We start from the raw sequence: 21,302 nt of genomic DNA, 5'->3' as shown, positions 1-21,302 counted from the left end.
TTTGAAAGATCAAATGACTTAATGCTCCTGTGGAGTTTGGTGTGAGTTTTTGAAGGCTGGAGAGCAGTAGGAAGTGCTGTGATGTTACAAGAGAAGAGATGATGGTCAGAAAGAGGAAAGGGGAAATTTGTGGAGTTTGAGAGACTGCATCGATAGCTGAAAATAAGATCAAGGAAGTGTCCCATCTTTGTGAGTGGGAGAGTCAGGCCATAGTGACAGACCATGAGGAAGTGAACTGGAGATATTTTTTTAAAAATTTATAGAGAAGAAGGGCAGGGATGTCTGAGGAGAGGAAATAAGGTAACCAGGATGAAAAATGATTGTGAAATTAAGTTGAGGAGCCAGGGTGGGGCAATATATAATTGCAACTAGTAGAGAGAGAGGAGAGATTAAGCAAATCATGTGGGTTCCAAAGGAAGAAAATGTGAGGGAAGAGATAGGTTGTATTTTATTAAAAATTTAAATCAAACAATAGTAATAATAATAATAATAATAAAAGACAACAACCTTAAACTTTAATAGCAGTTTTCTGCTGAATTATATATATATATATAAAATATTTGAATGCTAAGCTAGGTGCATACTAGTCCCTAAAACTCCTTTCATGAGATATCATAACTGAGCACTAAATTATTATGACATACATGCTAACTTCCTCTAGCACCTACAAAATAATACAAACATATTAGTTTGCAAATCTGTATGAGATTAAGATGCAACCAAATAAACATGGAATAAGAAACACTATGTTATATGATATAATATACAGAATAGTAGTATAAAGTGTGTGTGCATGTGTGTTTTATTTATATATTTGCTATTCATTTTAGCCCCTTCTATGCGCATGACGAACTATAGTCACCATGCACATCGCGGAGTGTGTGTGCATGATGAGCCCTTTTCGTGATGCAGGAAGATCACTGATCAACGCAGTTTTCGGTGATCCTCCGCACTACAGGCCGGGGATCGTTAGCGGCCTAGTAGAAGGAACTCCCAGGCTTCATGGGAGTGCCTGTGATGTCACCACATATGCATGTGATGAACCAGGAGGCTCAGTGTAGCTGCAAGGTAGTTAGATGAGGGAGATTATTCAAACCCCTAGATCTTAGCTCCCATAGCAGCTACAAATCTCCAAGACCTCTCATTTGATATAGAATCGCTTGCTCTTTGATGGTGGTCTTTTAAAAATAAAGTAGAAAAACACATGGGGATTTACTTTGGAATGGGTCATTATCTGATAAAGTTAATGTTCTAGTAGACAAGTCACTCTCTCAAAAAATATATGAATTTTGTCTGTATATTCAGATGACAAATTAGGAAGGTGATCAAAGTAACAGCACTGGTCACTTGGCCATATTCAGCAGCTAACACATATGCCATTAATTATAAATGTAATAATGGTATATTGTGAATATGCTGGACCTGCTGAAAAAAACAATATATAATTTGTGTGGGTCACTCACTAAAATTTGACTTACAATAGGGTTTAATGTTGGTAGCAAAAAAAGCTAAATATTGGCTCAGCACTGGAGGGGGGGGGGGAAGGCTTAGCAGTGAAAGGGTTAAAGAGACATGAGTGTTGTATTTCATATGACAAATTTAAAAAAGGTTAAACATAACTATATAGTTTTAAAATGAGATATTCCTATTTGAATTGGACAACTTTGTTTTCATGTAGCTTGTAACTACTGTCTTGCAATTAGTTGTGCATGACCATGTACTCTGTGTTAATTTCATTATCAACTTAAACTGCTTTAAAGCGACATGAAACCATAAATTTTTCTTTCATGATTCAGACAGAACACACAATTTTAAACAACTTTTCAATTTACTTCTATTATCTAATTCACTTTGTTTTCTTGGTATCCTTTGTAAAATAGTATGGCTAGGTAAGCTCAGTAGCTGGGAACTAGCTGCTGATTAGTGGCTGCATATATTAGCAGCTTGTCATTGGTTTACCAATGTGTTAAGCTAGCTCCCAGCAATTAATTGCTGCTCCTTCAAATTATACCAAGAGAATAAAAGAAAACTGATAGCAGAAGTAAATTGTAAAAATGTTTTCTAAATCTGAATAATGAAATAAAAAAATGGGTTTCATGTCCCTGTAACTTAATCAATTTTCATGCAAAAACAAAACAAAAAAATGTTTTACTTGCTGCACTTTTATTTGCATGACAGAAAATGCTTTGGTTTTATATCCCTTTAAATCCGAGGTCCCTCCCCCAGTATCATATATTCTTCTTGAAAATAAATGTTCTGATTGATCCCATTTAAGCATTGTGCGCCACAGGAGTACATCATAAAACGGCAATTAAAGACAAATCCTCCCTGTAACTGGATGAAAAACAACAGCTTAACAGTGTGAATAAAATAATTGTAATGCAATGTATGTGAGGGAATGCTGTAACGTAACAACTATACTTGCGTACAGCCATTATTAGACTTTTTATAGCTTGCTAGTTTTAGACGCATGTTTACCAGAATGTGTTACTGTAAGACTCCGTCTACTGCACACAGTGACTGCAAATCAGTAGAAAAACTACATTACACCATCTAGGTAACCTGCTAGCAATAAATATATCTGGCACCCAGGGCAGGCTCAACCATAGGACCAAGTTGGTCCAATGGACCCAGGCAGCACTTGATAAGGGGCAGCACATCAGTGACTGAGTCAGTCACTGTCAGATCAAGACCAATCCTGTCCTCTGTCTCCATGGGGGAAGTAACAGGCTCCCAGCAGCATAACCTCATCATGCACAAAGACACAGTACTGATCAGAGGCAACATTTAAAGTGGGACAAGTGCATCCCTTACCTAACTTCCTGACCACTTACTTTGTAATTTTGCATTAGCATCAGTTGCATGCAGATAAACAGGCAGGCTTAGTAAAGTCAACGTCCATGCCTAGTAGGTTGATTTGCTATTCAGTAATGTTACTACTGGGGAGGGGGCGTAATTACATTCTCGGACACAGGCAGCACAATATCTTGAGCCGGCCTTGCTGGCACCTCCGTGGTTAATATCTACATGCTACATGATATAAATAGCTGTCAGCCATGTGATTATTTGTTGCACAGGTAACACTGCTACCTTTTAATAAAATAGCCAGCAAGCTAAGCTTCTGCACACATCACTTGTAACACACAGGGTTGTAAACGCTGTGACAGGATTGTTTTCAGACCACTCTCACACTGTGCAGTATGTGTGTAAAAGTCTGTCATAACTTTTTTTTTTGCACTAAACCATTATATTTTGAAACAGATGGAAATAAGAAAATGCCCAAATGGAGACAAAATACACAAATAACATTTTCTCATGGCAGTTAAGAAGTCTGTTTGTGTTTTTACTGTAAAGTGCAATGTTTACTTTGGTAAAGAAAACAATTGAGCTATTGTACATGTAAATATGAGATTTATGTGGGGCCTTTGCCTAGAAAATCCATCTTCATAAGTCTCTTCAATGGCAGCACATAAATCTCCAGTGGAGTAGACCTAAGTGTTTTAGCAGAGATTCTCTGAGAACAGTTTATTCTTCTCTTTGCTAAAACTTTTTTTTTTTTTTGTGGGGGGGGGGGGGAGGTTTTATTAGGGAGTTACTGTTGTCAGTTCCTGGCTATCAGCACAGAATCCGTTTTCTCTTGCACTGGATAAAGGTCAGCTAATTACAGTGGCCAGCAAATCTGACAGCCATACTTAGATTAGATAGAGTCTGTAAAAATGTTTATGACATATTTACTTATGTGTTAATCAAAACAATGAAAGTCATAATTATAAAGAGGCGATATATCACAATGTAACGTCAAGTGTACGTTTGTTTGCATCATGTAATGGAGAACAATTATACAAAGGATTTGTTTCCCAGAATGAAATTATATCTAATAATGCCGAGCTTTTAAAAAAAAAAAAAAAATTTGCACTAAAAACAGCAGCTTCCAAACAAATGTTTAGTCAAGTCTCACTTTTAGGTAAACATTGTATCTAATATTGGTTAATCGCATTGATAGCTGGATAATGTTTATGTGAAATCCTGTAATTGTTTTTTTTTACAAATAATATTTTCTCAATGACTTATGAGCTATAATGTTCCCCAGCATATTTATGTCTCAGCAAGTTGACGCAGTTTTACACAGCTAGGCCAGGCCATATTTATAAAATGCGCTCAGCAAAATAATAAGAAATAATAATAAGAAGAAAATGTAACATTTTCTCTTTTAACCAGTGAGAACTTGTATTGCTCCTAGAACAGAAAGTGCTTTAAAAGTGTCAGCTTGCGCTCAGTGCCTGTTTGTTCACAATAGTGGTCTTACTGACTCAGATACAATGAAATACTGCAAATGATATGCGGGTTTGCATAGTATGTGTGTGATTAGAATGAGAGGAAAGCTAACCCCAGATGTTGATTAGAAGGCAAACACTCAAGTAATATAAATTTACCCTATAAACAAAACAGTCTCCATGTTCTCAGTTGGTAGACACCACTGACGGAAAGCTCATGTATAAGGTTGTCCTATTGGTAAATACACAGGTTATAGCTGATTGATACCCCCCAGAATCTAAATAAATGCCTATGTCATAGTATCAGGTAGCTGCAGAAAAAAATGGTTAGCTAGTTGTTAGTGGATTAACATAAATCCCTAGCAATAGTAATGTAGTTAGCCAATGATGGTAGATGCAAACCAGACCATAAGGCTATAAAACTGGGTCAAGACAGATAGAAAAAACGGATGGGTGAAGTGATGCTATACTTGCCCAAAATTCAAGGACATATGTAATTTTCAAAGCTTACTCAGAAGCCGCTCATTAGATACTGAAAAGTTTTCCATATTGCTAAAAGTCTGAGCTACTGAAATTCCAATGTGAAAGCGCTGTAAGCTGTGATGCAAGTCACCGTGTCTCTTAAGTGCGTCTTTCTTCGACTTTAGAGAGAATCAACCTTTACACATTAGGTCATTCTTCCTCCAGCCTCTGCTGGCTTGTCTTTCATTAAAATGGGAGTCAACAGCTTTACCACTACAAAAAAAACAAAATAAAAATAAAGTAGATATATTTAGTCAATACCATTTAAAACAATCCTGAAACAATTATTTTTTCATGTGATGCAAATGCAAAGTTACTGATTGGAACTTACCTTGTGCCTTACAGTATCCCAAATCAACCTAGATTGAGTTTTATGGGGTCAAAGTATCTTTTGATGTTTTTAACTTGAACTCTGAATAAAACACTTTTTTTACTTTTTACATCTGCTATCCATGGACTTAATTTGAAATGTAAAATAATATGTAAACTAAGTGCTGAGTAAACCTACATAAACTAAGCTTGTGTGAATTATCCTTAAAGGGATACTGAACCCACATTTCTTCTTTCATGATTCAGATAGAGCATGCAATTTTAAGAAACTTTTTTTTTTTTTTAAATATTTTATTTATCATCCGAAAGTATAGATAACAGCACAGAAAAGACAGCAAATAACATTTCTACATTTCTAGTTCATCATGTAAAAATAGTTAAGTAATATATAGCGTGTATAATGACGTCTTATATCAGAAACATATCTTGGACACTTAACACTGACCAATTGTATATGGTACACAAGACAAAAAGAACCTTTTAGAAAATTACTGTCCATACTAATGGATTAATTTTAATAATAGAAAATAAAATAAAAAATAAATAAAACAATACAACAGAAAAAACGGAGAAAAAAGAAAGAGGAAAAAAACCAAAAAACTTTTTAATTTACTCCTACTATCAATCTTTCTTTGTTCTCTTGGTATCTTTATTTAAAAAAGAAGGAATGTAAGCTTACGAGCCGGCCCATCTTTGGTTCAGCACCTTGGTTGTACTTGCTGATTGGTGGCTAAATGGTATTCACCAATCAGCAAGCGCTATCCACGGTGCTGAACCAAAAATGGGCCGTCTCGTAAGCTTACATTCCTGCTTTTTAAAAAAAAAAATTGATAATAGGAGTAAATGATAAAGTTGCTTAAAATTGTATGCTCTATCTGAATCATGAAAGAAAAAATTTGTTTTCAGTATCAATTTAATAATATTTCTATAATATTTCTCTCCATTGAGGATTGCATTGAAAATTCAACTGGTGTTTTATGGCTGATATTTTTTTTTTTTTGACCAAACATTTTTTATTGAGGTTGAAAGCAAAAATAACATGTGATTGCGAATCCACACAGGTTACATACAATATACAATAATACAATAGGAGATGGCTGATATTTTTAAGGTTCTGGTTAATGTATATAATAAAAAAAATGTCCTGTTATGATGAAACTTCATCTAAATGCCTTTGAATTTAATTTTTAATAAATAAGATTCCGATGTATGCTGTATAATTATTTATGCAAATAGATGTTAATCAACGCTGCAGAATCTGTTGGCGCTCTACAAATACCTGATAATAATAATATAATAATAATAATAATAATTAGCATGATCTGTATTTTTTTCATGAAAGATGGCACCACTAGTTAAAAATGTGATTCCCTTTGCACTGTAGTACAAGAGTCATTTTAAACTTGGATATATATTTCTAATGAATACATATGCCGACAGATCATATGTTTTTTTATTCATTTTCCTATGCATGCACACAGACTGAAGGAGTTAATATAGGGACACATGACTTTATTCTAACAAACACATCTGTACATTCATGGATATATTGCCTCTTCGGCTTAGTATATTCTTGCCCGTTTCATCCTCCCTCAAGGTGCCTTCTTTCTCTCCTTTCCTCTTCTCCTCCCCTTTTTTCACCATACTTCAAAAGACTCCCATTTTGATTTCATCCATTACACTTGCAAATTGTTCTGCCTCCTCCTCCCTCTCTGGATCCCTATTCTTTTTCTCTCTCAGCTTCTTTCTCCCCGTCTCTGACTGCAGGAGAAAAGAATCTAATGATGCTGAAAATTGATTCTGAAGCGTCCTGACAATGCCGTACATCTTTCCCCCTCCTCGCCTGCCATCTTTATGGCCTCTGGCTGTAAAAGTCCCTTCTACTCCCACTGGAGAGAGGCGGATTTATATTGCTGTGCAGGCTGCAAGCCTTCACCATTCCTTGCTTCTAAAGCGATGAGGGGGATGCATATTGGAAGCTTTTTTTCTAAAATCACCTGTAAACTGCTTCAGGAAGTTGAGAAATGCATGATTACATTATTCTTGTTCTCTTGTCTTACCAAAGCTGAATGTGCCTCATGTCTGTCCCATGACATTACTTTATTCTTATAATAAGCAATCTCTTTTTATACCACATAGTTACTTCTCATCCTATTCTTCACACAAAGCTGCCAATAATTTATTTCTCCTCCAAATGAAATATCAATTCTGTCAACTCTCGTGCCATCTTGGCTAAATGGTCACATAGCTTCTCTCTCTATAGTAAACCGTCTCTTATGCCTTTTCATAGAACATTACTTTCTCTAAGTAGCATACTGTGCTTCCTCATATATATTTTAGAATGCTATATATTATATAGCTTGTTTTTAAAATAATATGCAATTTTCTCCCTTCATAGCTTTATGAATGACACTGTCTGTTCCCTAAGGGTATTACACCACACGGCATATAATAGACATATATCTGATATTTATGTGTCATGAGAATGTTTTGCACATCTGACTTCCCACTGTATTTAAAGAATTTAATTTGTCTGTATATTAGATTAAATGTGAATATCACTGTGTACATATATAACAACAAATGCCATGAGCAGTATAAAAAAGGACAAACAGAAACCCCATGGAATACATAGAAAAATAATGATCTGAGAAGCGTCACCTCTGATGGCCACACATGACAATTCTGCCCTTTGTCATTTTTCATATTCACAGCGGGGATTTAGAAATTCTAACTGACAGAGTTACCTGAAAAGGTTGTATTTAAATTATCTTTAGTTCTTATTAGGAAACAGATGATCATATACGTCTTAATTGCATTTCCCTTTAATTGTATGAATAATCTGTATAATGATCATTACGGTAGTTTAGTAACAAAATATATCATATATATATATAATTAATAAAGAAAGACATTCATATGATTTTTTTAAGTTACTATCAATCACAATAACATAATCAATAACAATCACTTTTACATTATTTTTTGTTAAAAAAAATCTTGTTTCATAATTTTGCAGCAGTAAGAGAAGGATGTCTATAAACATTTGTACATGTGTATATTTCCTGTAGAATGCTTTCACTTCACATATATAGCTCAGTATCACCAGTTTTAATTTGGGCCGATGGGCTTCATCAGTGGTTTTGTCCTGAGAAAGAGGGAAGTATTAGTCTAGTTTTACTAATGTGTGTGCTAGTGTGATGAGCTTCACCAGTGACCTTTAGTATTACTACATTCTGGTTCATTTACTATTCATGTGTTAATGGAGAACTGCAATGTTCCTGCATTTTTACCTATAAGGTGTTTTAATATTCTCATATTTTTCTTCATCATGTAAATTAATCTATAAGCGAGTAACCTGTAAGGCACATATTGGTGAAAGTGACTTACAATAATGATTTATGATCAGACCAAATGCTTTTTATGGTCTTAGTAGTAGGTCCTCATCTTATTTATTTCACACGCTGAACCCAAGTCTTTGTAATCCATATTGTTAACAGCTTATTATTATGGTTAAAGTGGCTGACAATCATGAGATTACACTCTCTTGTTGATACAGCATAGTATACTTTAACAGCTCAGCCACAGGGCCTATCTATCAAGCTCCGTAAGGAGCTTGACGGCCCGTGTTTCTGGCGAATCTTCAGACTCGCCAGAAACAGCAGTTATGAAGCAGCGGTCACAAAGACCGCTGCTCCATAACCCTGTCCGCCTGCTCTGAGCAGGCGGACAGGAATCGCAACAATTCAACCCGATTGAGTACGATCGGGTTGATTGACACCCCCTGCTGGCGGCCCATTGGCCACGAGTCTGCAGGGGGCGGCGTTGCACCAGCAGCTCTTGTGAGCTGCTGGTGCAATGTTAAATGCGGAGAGCGTATTGCTCTCCGCATTCAGCAATGTCTTGCGGACCTGATCCGCACTATCTTATGATTAGTGGCTACACATGAACTTGTCATTGGCTCACTAAGGCCCCGATGATCGAGGCAGCAAAATATTCCAAAGGATCCGCCATTATGTCAAGCAAGCCTGTCAAAATATTCCAAGCTCCCGACATAGCGGCATCGCCAAGAGGCGTTTAATATGCATGCCACTGGTTGGCGATGCTGGCTATAGATAACAACTAGCATTGCCACCCATATTGCCGATGTATAGTAAAGAATCCCTGGAATAGAACTGCCATGTGCCTAACCACTTATCCTAATACCCCTAAACCGAAGTACCCCACGATCACAAATTTACACTAAACTAATAAAGATCTAAACCGCCACATGCCCAATCTGCAAGTATGTATACCATTACCCTTTGAATGCCACTAGCCCACTGCAAGTACCTATCCTGTTAACCCCTATACCGCCATATAACCACCGAAAGTATCTATCTTATTAACTCCTATAGCGGAACATACCCACCGCAAGTATCTATTCTATTAACCCCTATACAGCCACATACCCACCGCAAGTAACTATCCTATTAACCCCTATACCGCCACATACCCACCGCAAGTACTGCACTATTAACACCTATACCGCCATATATCCACCACAAGTACCTATCCTAACTATTAACTTTAATACTGCCATATATCCACCGCAAGTATCTATCTAAAGTATTAACCTGCATACTGCCACATACAACAAACGCAAACTAACCTAACACCTAACCCCCTCTAAAATAAAACCCCTAAGTTAAAGAAAAAAAATCTAAGTTACAAAAAAGACAAAGTAAGCCTAAACCGCTACACCCCCAAATGCAGTCTAACCCTACTCTGCCTAACAGCTAACCCTCCCTCTAAACTAACCCCCTAAACTAAACCCCCTAAGTTACAAAAACAAAAACTAAGTTACAATAAAATAAAAAATCTAAGTTACAAGAAATAATAAACTACAGTTTCCAAAATAAATAAAAAAAACATTATACCTAACACTAAAATAAAAAACCCACCCAAAACAAAACAAAAAACCCTAAACCCTAACACTAAAATAAATTACAATAGCCCTTAAAAGGGCAGACTGCCGAAGGACCAGCAAAACCTTAACGGCCTAGCCGGGCTCCTGGAGCTCAGTGCCGGACCGGAATTGAGCCCTGATCTACGGCTTCTTAAAAGGTGTGCTGATCGAGCAGGGTGCAGGGGATCAAGTCGCCCTTTCAGTTTGTAGTCAGCAATTTGATGAGGCACCTAGGCATACCAATTGTTTGGGGGTGCTACTTTATGGGAGGAATAGGGGGACCAGAATTGAAGGGGCTCCCATTCGGGCTCACAATAAATAAAAAGCCATAACAAGTGGTTTGTTATTGCTACTGCGAGCTTGTGGTAGCAATTATCGCTACAAAAATTACCCGGAGATAAGATCTCTGGTTAATTTTCTAATAGTGCCCCAATTGCTCTCAAATTTAAATGTAAGGTTGTTTCTTATTAAAAAAAAGTAGCATTAAAAAACAAACAAAAAAAAAAACTGTATGAAGCAGTTGTTAGGGGTAACACTGAACTGGAGTGGGGTGTTTGCAATATAAAGGCACTTTTCAGTGCCTTTTTTTTCCTGTCTATGGAAGCCACATTCTCATGCTGCGAGACACGGCAGAAAAACATAATTTATGTAAGAACTTACCTGATAAATTCATTTCTTTCATATTAGCAAGAGTCCATGAGCTAGTGACGTATGGGATATACATTCCTACCAGGAGGGGCAAAGTTTCCCAAACCTCAAAATGCCTATAAATACACCCCTCACCACACCCACAATTCAATTTAACTAATAGCCAAGAAGTGGGGTGATAAGAAAGGAGCGAAAGCATCAAAAATAAGGAATTGGAATAATTGTGCTTTATACAAAAAAATCATAACCACCACAAAAAAGGGTGGGTCTCATGGACTCTTGCTAATATGAAAGAAATGAATTTATCAGGTAAGTTCTTACATAAATTATGTTTTCTTTCATGTAATTAGCAAAAGTCCATGAGCTAGTGACGTATGGGATAGCAGATACCCAAGATGTGGAACTTCCCCGCAAGAGTCACTAGAGAGGGAGGGATAAAATAAAGACAGCCAATTCCGCTGAAAAAATAATCCACAACCCAAATCAAAAGTTTTAATCTAAATAATGAAAAAAACTGAATCATAAGCAGAAGAATCAAACTGAAACAGCTGCCTGAAGTACTTTTCTACCAAAAACTGCTTCAGAAGAAGAGAAAACATCAAAATGGTAGAATTTAGTAAAAGTATGCAAAGAAGACCAAGTTGCTGCTTTGCAAATCTGATCAACGGAAGCTTCATTCTTAAAAGCCCAGGAAGTAGAAACTGACCTAGTAGAATGAGCCATAATCCTTTGAGGCGGGGACTTACCCGACTCTACATAAGCATGATGAATCAAAGACTTTAACCAAGATGCCAAAGAAATGGCAGAAGCTTTCTGACCTTTCCTGGAACCAGAAAAGACGACAAATAGACTAGAAGTTTTTTTAAAATCTTTAGTAGCTTCAACATAATATTTCAAAGCTCTTACTACATCCAAAGAATGTAAAGATCTCTCCTTTGAATTCTTAGGATCAGGACACAATGAAGGGACAACAATTTCTCTACTAATGTTGTTAGAATTCACAACCTTAGGTAAAAATTGAAATGAAGTCCGCAACACCGCCTTATCCTGATGAAAAATCAGAAAAGGAGATTCACAAGAAAGAGCAGATAACTCAGAAACTCTTCTAGCAGAAGAGATGGCCAAAAGGAACAAAACTTTCCAAGAAAGTAATTTAATATCCAGAGAATGCATAGGTTCAAACGGAGGAGCCTGTAAAGCCCTCAGAACCAAATTAAGACTCCAAGGAAGAGAGATTGACTTAATGACAGGCTTGATACGAACCAAAGCCTGTACAAAACAATGAATATCAGGAAGATTAGCAATCTTTCTATGAAAAAGAACAGAAAGAGCAGAGATTTGTCCTTTCAAAGAACTTGCAGATAAACCTTTATCCAAACCATCCTGAAGGAACTGTAAAATTCTAGGAATTCTAAAAGAATGCCAAGAGAATTTATGAGAAGAACACCAAGAAATGTAAGTCTTCCGGACTCGATAATAAATCTTCCTAGACACAGATTTACGAGCCTGTAACATAGTATTATTAACTGAGTCAGAAAAACCCCTATGACTAAGAATCAAGCGTTCAATTTCCATACCTTCAAATTTAATGATTTGAGATCCTGATGGAAAAATGGGCCTTGAGATAGAAGGTCTGGTCTTAACGGAAGTGTCCAAGGTTGGCAACTGGCCATCCGAATGAGATCCGCATACCAAAACCTGTGAGCCCATGCTGGAGCCACCAGCAGAACAAACAAACGTTCCATTAGAATTTTGGAAATCACTCTTGGAAGAAGAACTAGAGGCGGAAAGATATAGGAAGGATGATAATTCCAAGGAAGCGACAACGCGTCCACTGCTTCCGCCTGAGGATCCCTGGATCTGGACAGATACCTGGGAAGTTTCTTGTTTAGATGAGAGGCCATCAGATCTATTTCTAGAAGTCCCCAGATCTGAACAATCTGAAGAAATACCTCTGGGTGAAGAGACCATTCGCCCGGATGTAACGTCTGGCGACTGAGATAATCCGCTTCCCAATTATCTACACCTGGGATGTGAACCGCAGAAATTAGACAGGAGCTGGATTCCGCCCATACAAGTATCCGAGATACTTCTTTCATAGCTTGAGGACTGTGAGTCCCACCTTGATGATTGACATACGCCACGGTTGTGACATTGTCCGTCTGAAAACAAATAAACGATTCTCTCTTCAGAAGAGGCCAGAACTGAAGAGCTCTGAAAATCGCACAGAGTTCCAAAATGTTGATTGGTAATCTCGCCTCCTGAGATTCTCAAACCCCCTGCGCTGTCAGAGATCCCCATACAGCTCCCCAACCTGAAAGACTTGCATCTGTTGAGATCACAGTCCAGGTTGGACGAACAAAAGAGGCCCCTTGAATTAAACGATGGTGAGCCAACCACCAAGTCAGAGAAGATCGAACATTGGGATTTAAGGATATTATTTGTGATATCCTTGTATAATCCCTGCACCACTGGTTCAGCATACAAAGCTGAAGTGACATGTGAAGACGAGCAAAGGGGATCGCGTCCGATGCAGCAGTCATGAGACCTAGAATTTCCATGCAAAAAGTTATCGAAGGGAATGATTGAGACTGAAGGGTTCGACAAGCTGAAACCAACTTCAGACGTCTCTTTTCTGTTAAAGACAAAGTCATGGACACTGAATCTATTTGGAAACCCAAAAAGGTTACCTTTGTCTGAGGAATCAAAGAATTCGTATGAGATTCTGCAGAATGTAAAGACTGAGCAAGTACCAAGATATCGTCCAAATAAGGAAATACCACAATACCCTGTTCTCTGATTACAGAGAGAAGGGCACAGAGAACCTTTGAAAAGATCCTTGGAGCTGTAGCTAGGCCAAACGGCAGAGCCACAAACTGGTAATGCTTGTCTAGGAAAGAGAATCTCAGAAACTGATAGTGATCTGGATGAATCGGAATATGCAGATATGCATCCTGTAAATCTATTGTAGACATATAATGCCCTTGCTGAACAAAAGGCAGAATAGTCCTTATAGTCACCATTTTGAATGTTGGTATTCTCACATAACGATTCAATATTTTTAGATCCAGAACTGGTCTGAAGGAATTCTCCTTCTTTGGTACAATGAATAGATTTGAGTAAAACCCCAGACCCCGTTCCAGAACTGGAACTGGCACAATTACCCCAGCCAACTCTAGATCTGAAACACATTTCAGAAATGCCTGAGCCTTCACTGGGTTTACTGGAATGCGAGAGAGAAAAAATCTTCTCACAGGAGGTCTTATCTTATCTTGAAACCTATTCTGTATCCATGAGAAACAATGTTCTGAATCCAAAGACTGTGAATCGAATTGATCCAAATATCTTTGAAAAATCATAACCTGCCCCCTACCAGCTGTGCTGGAATGAGGGCCGCACCTTCATGCGGATTTAGGAGCTGGTTTTGACTTTCTAAAAGGCTTGGATTTATTCCAGACCGGAGAAGGTTTCCAAACGGAAACCGTTCCTTTAGGGGAAGGGTCAGGCTTCTGTTCTTTATTCTGATGAAAGGAACGAAAACGATTAGCAGCCCTGTATTTACCTTTAGATTTTTTGTCCTGAGGCAAAAAGGTTCCTTTCCCCCCAGTAACAGTTGAAATAATAGAATCCAACTGTGAACCAAATAATTTTTTACCTTGGAAAGAAAGAGAAAGCAAAGTTGACTTAGAAGTCATATCTGCATTCCAAGATCTAAGCCATAAAGCTCTTCTAGCTAAGATAGCTAAAGATATATATCTGACATCAATTCTAATGATATCAAAAATGGCATCACAAATAAAGTTATTAGCATGTTGAAGAAGTTTAACAATGCTATAAGCATTATGGTCTGACACTTGTTGCGCTAAAGCCTCCAACCAGAAAGTTGAAGCTGCAGCAACATCAGCCAAAGAAATAGCAGGTCTAAGAAGATTACCTGAACATAAATAAGCTCTCCTTAGAAAGGATTCAAGCTTCCTGTCTAAAGGATCCTTAAAGGAAGTACTATCCGCCGTAGGAATAGTAGTACGTTTAGCAAGAGTAGAAATAGCCCCATCAACTTTAGGGATTTTATCCCAAAACTCTAATCTATCAGATGGCACAGGGTACAATTTCCTAAACCTTTGAGAAGGAGTAAATGAAGTACCCAGACTATTCCATTCCCTAGAAATTACTTCTGAAATAGCATCAGGAAGTGGAAAAACTTCAGGAATAACTACATGAGGTTTGAAAACCGAATTTAAACGCTTAGTAGATTTAGTATCAAGAGGACTAGACTCCTCCATATCTAATGCAATTAACACTTCTTTAAGTAAAGAACGAATAAACTCCATCTTAAATAAATATGAAGATTTATCAGTGTCAATATCTGAGGCAGAATCTTCTGAACCAGATAGATCCTCATCAGAAACAGATAATTCAGAATGATGACGGTCACTTAAAAATTCATCTGAAATATGAGAAGTTTTAAAAGACCTTTTACGCTTACTGGAAGGAGGAATAACAGACAGAGCCTTCCTAATAGATTTAGAAACAAATTCTTTTACATTAACAGGGACATCCTGAACATTAGATGTTGAAGGAACAACAACAGGTAATGGATTATTACTAATGGAAACACAATCTGCATTAGAAAGTTTATCATGACAGTTATCACAAACAACAGCCGGAGGAACAGTTACCAAAAGTTTACAACAGATGCACTTAACTTTGGTAGAACCAGCATCAGGCAGCGTCTTTCCAGAAGTAGATTCTGATCCAGGGTCATGTTGAGACATCTTGCAATATGTAATAGAAAAAACAACATATAAAGCAAAATTATCAAATTCCTTAAATGACAGTTTCAGGAATGGGAAAAAAATGCCAAATGAACAAGCCTCTAGCAACCAGAAGCAATGAAAAATGAGACTGAAATAATGTGAAAAAAAGGTGGAGACAAGAATGACGCCCACATTTTTTTGGCGCCAAGAATGACGCCCACATTATTGGCGCCAAGTACAACGCCCATATTTTTTGGCGCCAAGTATGACGCCACATCCTGTGACGCCGAAAAAACGACACCCACAATTTTGGCGCAAAAAAACGTCTGAAAGTCAAATATGACGCAACCATACGCAAACTTCCGGCGACAATTAGGGCGCCGGAAATGACAACATTTTTGCGCCAAAAAAGTCAGCGCCAAGAATGACGCAATAAATTGAAGCATTTTCAGCCCCCGCGAGCCTAACAGCCCACTGGGAAAAAAAGTCAATTGAAAAAATTCTTTTAAGGTAAGAAAAAAATATTTCATATGCATTATCCCAAATAATGAAACTGACTGTCTGAAATAAGGAATACTGATTATCCTGAATCATGGCAAATATAAGTTTAAACACATATATTTAGAACTTTACATATAAAGTGCCCAACCATAGCTTAGAGTGTCATAAAAAATAAGACTTACTTACCCTAAGACACTCATCTACATATAGTAGATAGCCAAGCCAGTACTGAAACGAGAATCAGTAGAGGTAATGGTATATATAAGAGTATATCGTCGATCTGAAAAGGGAGGTAAGAGATGAATCTCTACGACCGATAACAGAGAACCTATGAAATAGATCCCCTAGAGGAAGACCATTGAATTCAAATAGGCAATACTCTCTTCACATCCCTCTGACATTCACTGCACTCTGAGAGGAAAACCGGGCTCCAGCCTGCTGCGAAGCGCATATCAACGTAGAATCTAGCACAAACTTACTTCACCACCTCCACGGGAGGCAAAGTTTGTAAAACTGAATTGTGGGTGTGGTGAGGGGTGTATTTATAGGCATTTTGAGGTTTGGGAAACTTTGCCCCTCCTGGTAGGAATGTATATCCCATACGTCACTAGCTCATGGACTCTTGCTAATTACATGAAAGAAACCTAGCGCAGCGAATTCTGCCAGGATATGTAAACTTATGAGCACAACTGTATTATCTAAATATCAAGATCAAACTTTACCTAGGTATATTTTGCTTTGGTATTTAAATTTAGTTATTTTCAGCTACTTTTTGTACTTTTTTGTGTGTGCTGATTAAAGTTCTAGAGATAATTCAGCTGCTGAGCTTGGTCTCCATTGCTCTCTTACTCCTAACTCCTCTTTGGCTATTGTATTTAAGTCCCAGTGTCCCAGTAAGGGTTTGTGGTAAGCTGGGCCCCTCAGCCATTGATCCAGCTTGTTATATTCTGGGAAAACAGCATTCCACCTGATGCTGGTGAAGATGCGGGCCCAGCCAGCCAGTTTGCTGTTTGTTACAGGAACTCTCTCCCTCAGACTATCAAACACTCTACTCTTATGTTAAAAGCCTTAAAGGTTTAGTCAAAATTAAACTTGCATTATTCAGATAGAGCATGTTATTTTAAGACAATTTTGAATTTGCTTCTTTTTTATCCATCATATATCTTTATTATGTATAAAAAAGTTTTTTACAATACAAACACGTTAAAATTCTTCATTACATGTTGTATATACATTTTCATTTTTCATACATTCTTTAATAATGTTGACATAATCTCTGATAATATTTACGGTTGTGTAAGTCTCTATATGTTATGCTATTGGATTTTACAATCATGATAGTATTAGTTAAGGAGTTATATCTTGTTTATTTTAGACCTTGATGTATCATATTCTGGGTTTCCTCCTCCATAGATCTAATATATGGATCCCATTTGTTTATAAAAGATTTCTTTGAATTTGCTTCTATTTTAAAATGTACTTTGTTCTCTTAGTATCCCTCGTTGAAAAAGAATATGTACATATCTTACACGAGTGGAAGCTAGCTGCTGATTGGTGCCTGCACACATTTGTCTCTTGTGATTGGCTGACTAGATGTGTTTAGCTAGCTCTCAGTAGTGCACTGCTGCTCCTTAAGCAAAGGATATCAAAGGGATTACCAGATTTGATAATAGAAGTAAAGTAGGAAGTTGTTTAATGTCCTTTTAAATCCCCTCTTCAGAGAAACGTACCAGTTTGATCAACTTTCTAGACTCATCCTCATCTGACCATGGCCTACAATTAACACCCACCTAAACGACTCTCCTACCTTCTATATCTAACTATCAGTGTAATTTGTCTAGGGATCAGGGTTCTCTAATCCTTCTGTCTTGACTTAATTTATTGGATCTCCTGTACGGCCATGTGCAATCTGCACATTACAAATAAAGATAATAATTTCTCTGTAATAACTATTCATTGTTTATAAGGTGTAGTTGGGGCAGGTTGGGGGTAGAATGCTTAAGAGACATTCAGTTAATGCATGCAGGATACATTCTCTTGATGAAATGGAAAAATCACATATTGCACAGGTAAATTCCAGGGAAGCAAACACAAGGGTGTCAAAACTTCCAAAACAAATGAACAGGCTCATGTTTGGTTTAACCTCATGAAACGGCCATGCTGTGAGAAAGCCCTAAAATGTTGTTAAAGGGAAAGGAACTCCCAAAATTGTATTTCATGATTCAGATAGAACATACAATTTTAAACAACTTTCCAATTTACTTCTATTATCAAATTAGCTTCATTCCCTTGATATCCTTTGCTGAAGGAACAGTATTGCACAACTGGCAGTTAGCTGAACACATCAAGTCAGCCAATCACAAGAGACAAATGTGTGCAGGCACCAATCAGCAGCTAGCTTCCACTAGTGTAAGATATGTGCATATTCTTTTTCAACAGGGGATACCAAGAGACTGAAGCAGATATGTAAATAGAAGTGAGTTTAAAAGTGTCTTAAAATGTTGTGCTCTATCTGAATCATTCAAGTTTTAATTTGACTTTCCTATCCATTTAAGCAGGTTATGACCCTAAGAATAAATTAGCCGAGAGTCATGTGAGAAATTCCCAGCACGTTAAATTTAACAGCTTGGACTCAGGTGCTTCCTACTTGTCAGTGTATTTAATCTACTATAATTATGCACACTTTTGGTGTTATTCAGTTTGCTTTTTTTTGTAGATTTGGTATATCCAATACCACTGTGATTGAAGAGGAGCTGCCAGAATTATTGGGATTTCAATAAATTATTATTACTTGATGGCCTGATACCATATGTATATTGTTTTTGCACTTATAATACACTGGTGTGAGCATCCATTGTGCCTTTTTATGATCCTGTTTAAAAATCTTAAAGGGACAGAAAACCCAAAAATGCTCTTTCATGATTTGGATAGAACATACAATTGTAAACAACTTTTCAATTTACTTCCATTGTCAAATGTGCTTCGTTCTCATGTTATCTTTAGCTGAAGGAACAGCATTGCACTACTGGCAGCAAGATGAACACACCTAGTCAGCCAATCACAAAAGACAAATGTGTGCAGGCACCAATTAACATATTCTTTCTCAACAAGGGATACCAAGAAAACAAAACACATTTGAAAATAGAAGTGAATTAAAAAGTGTCTTAAAATGACATGCTCTATCGGAATCATGCAAGTTTAATTTTGACTTTCCTACCCCTTTAAATAACAGTATTTGTTCAGCCTTAAGTGTTGTAATTGTTGCAATATTTTGCATAACAAGTGAACATTATATTGTAATTTTCTTTACTATGTTTAATTAAATAGTTTGTCTTAGATCTACAGTGCTATTGAGTGCTATGCATATCATCCTAGATATAACCCAGATTATTATAGTGAATAATCTGGTATTACAATTCAGTGGTGAAAGAGATATACTAGAGAATGCTAGCACAGCTTAAATTCAATGGATAGTGCAGGGTGCATTATCATCGCTGATATTATAAATGGTGAGTTATGTATTGTGCTCAAATGTAACACTTAATAGCCCTAGCGCTAGATTACAAGTTGAGCGCAAAATATTGCTTCTGCAAAAGCGATATTTGCTCTCAATTTAGTAATACCAGCGCACGCAAATGTGTGCTGGTATTACAAGTGAGGTGCAATGTGAACATGACCTCATGTTCGCATTGCACGGAAGCATTGCACTTCTATAGGCTTCAATGAGAGCCTCGTTCTCATGGCGTGAGACACGACATGAGAACTAGCGCAGCCAAGGGGATAAGTTGCGCATCGATGGGCAGCAAATATAAATATATATGTATATGAATATATACATATATATTTATGTCTTAACATGTATATTTACACATATTAACACATACATTTATATGTATATATTCATATGCAGTACATATATATTTACAGGGATAACACAGCCCCCATAGACCGTAATGTAAAGGCACTTTTCAGTAACTTTTTTTTTTCTAACACCCCACACCCGACACTTTTAACCCCTTATTTTATTTTTTTATCTTTATCTTCTTTCCTCATACTCATTGACACCAAGATATACATAAAAAAACATAATTTATGCTTACCTGATAAATGTATTTCTCTTGTGGTGTATCCAGTCCACGGATCTTCCATTACTTGTGGGATATTCTCCTTCCCAACAGGAAGTTGCAAGAGGATCACCCACAGCAGAGCTGCTATATAGCTCCTCCCCTAACTGCCATATCCAGTCATTCGACCGAAACTAGCCGAGAAAGGAGAAACCATAGGGTGCAGTGGTGACTGTAGTTTAAAATTTAGACCTGCCTTAAAAGGACAGGGCGGGCCGTGGACTGGATACACCACAAGAGAAATAAATTTATCAGGTAAGCATAAATTATGTTTTCTCTTGTTAGGTGTATCCAGTCCACGGATCATCCATTACTTGTGGGATACCAATACCAAAGCTAAAGTACACGGATGAAGGGAGGGACAAGGCAGGTACTTAAACGGAAGGGACCACTGCCTGTAGAACCTTTCTCCCAAAAATAGCCTCCGAAGAAGCAATAGTATCAAATTTGTAAAATTTTTAAAAGGTATGAAGCGAAGACCAAGTCGCCGCTTTGTAAATCTGTTCAACAGAAGCCTCATTTTTAAAGGCCCAGGTGGAAGCCACAGCTCTAGTAGAATGAGCTGTAATCCTTTCAGGGGGCTGCTGTCCAGCAGTCTCATAGGCTAAGCGTATTACGCTCCGAAGCCAAAAAGAAAGAGAGGTTGCCGAAGCCTTTTGACCTCTCCTCATCTATCCAGAGTAAACAACAAACAGGGAAGATGTTTGACGAAAATCTTTAGTCGCTTGTAAGTAAAACTTTAAAGCACGGACTACGTCCAAATTATGTAAAAGACGTTCCTTCTTTGAAGAAGGATTAGGACACAATGATGGAACAACAATCTCTTGATTGATATTCTTGTTGGAAACTACCTTAGGTAAAAACCCAGGTTTTGTACGCAGAACTATTTTATCTGTATGGAAAATCAGATAAGGAGAATCACATTGTAAAGCTGATAACTCAGAGACTCTACGAGCCAAGGAAATAGCCATCAAAAACAGAACTTTCCAAGATAAAAGTTTGATATCAATGGAATGAAGGGGTTCAAACGGAACTCCTTGAAGAACCTTAAGAACCAAGTTTAAGCTCCATGGAGGAGCAACCGGTTTAAACACAGGCTTAATTCTAACCAAAGCCTGACAAAATGCCTGGACGTCTGGAACCTCTGCCAGACGCTTGTGCAAAAGGATAGACAGAGCAGAAATCTGTCCCTTTAAAG

The 21,302-nt window shown here is 37.4% G+C and overlaps 1 protein-coding gene across 1 annotated transcript in view; it reads right to left on the bottom strand.

The window, feature by feature from the left end:
* Positions 1 to 430: 430 nt before the first annotated feature.
* Positions 431 to 21,302, bottom strand: part of CALCOCO1 (calcium binding and coiled-coil domain 1) — a 133,256-nt gene continuing 112,384 nt past the window's right edge. Inside the window, exon 14 of the mRNA XM_053708292.1 lies at positions 431 to 5,009. Coding sequence (XP_053564267.1) covers positions 5,004 to 5,009 — 6 coding nt within the window. The 3' untranslated portion in view covers positions 431 to 5,003. The remainder of the gene's footprint in view (positions 5,010 to 21,302) is intronic.

This window comes from Bombina bombina, chromosome 3, assembly GCF_027579735.1.
Source record: "Bombina bombina isolate aBomBom1 chromosome 3, aBomBom1.pri, whole genome shotgun sequence".
Taxonomy (NCBI): domain Eukaryota; kingdom Metazoa; phylum Chordata; class Amphibia; order Anura; family Bombinatoridae; genus Bombina; species Bombina bombina.
The sequence above is the reverse complement of the archived record's forward strand: the minus strand, read 5'-3'. Positions and strand labels throughout refer to the sequence as shown.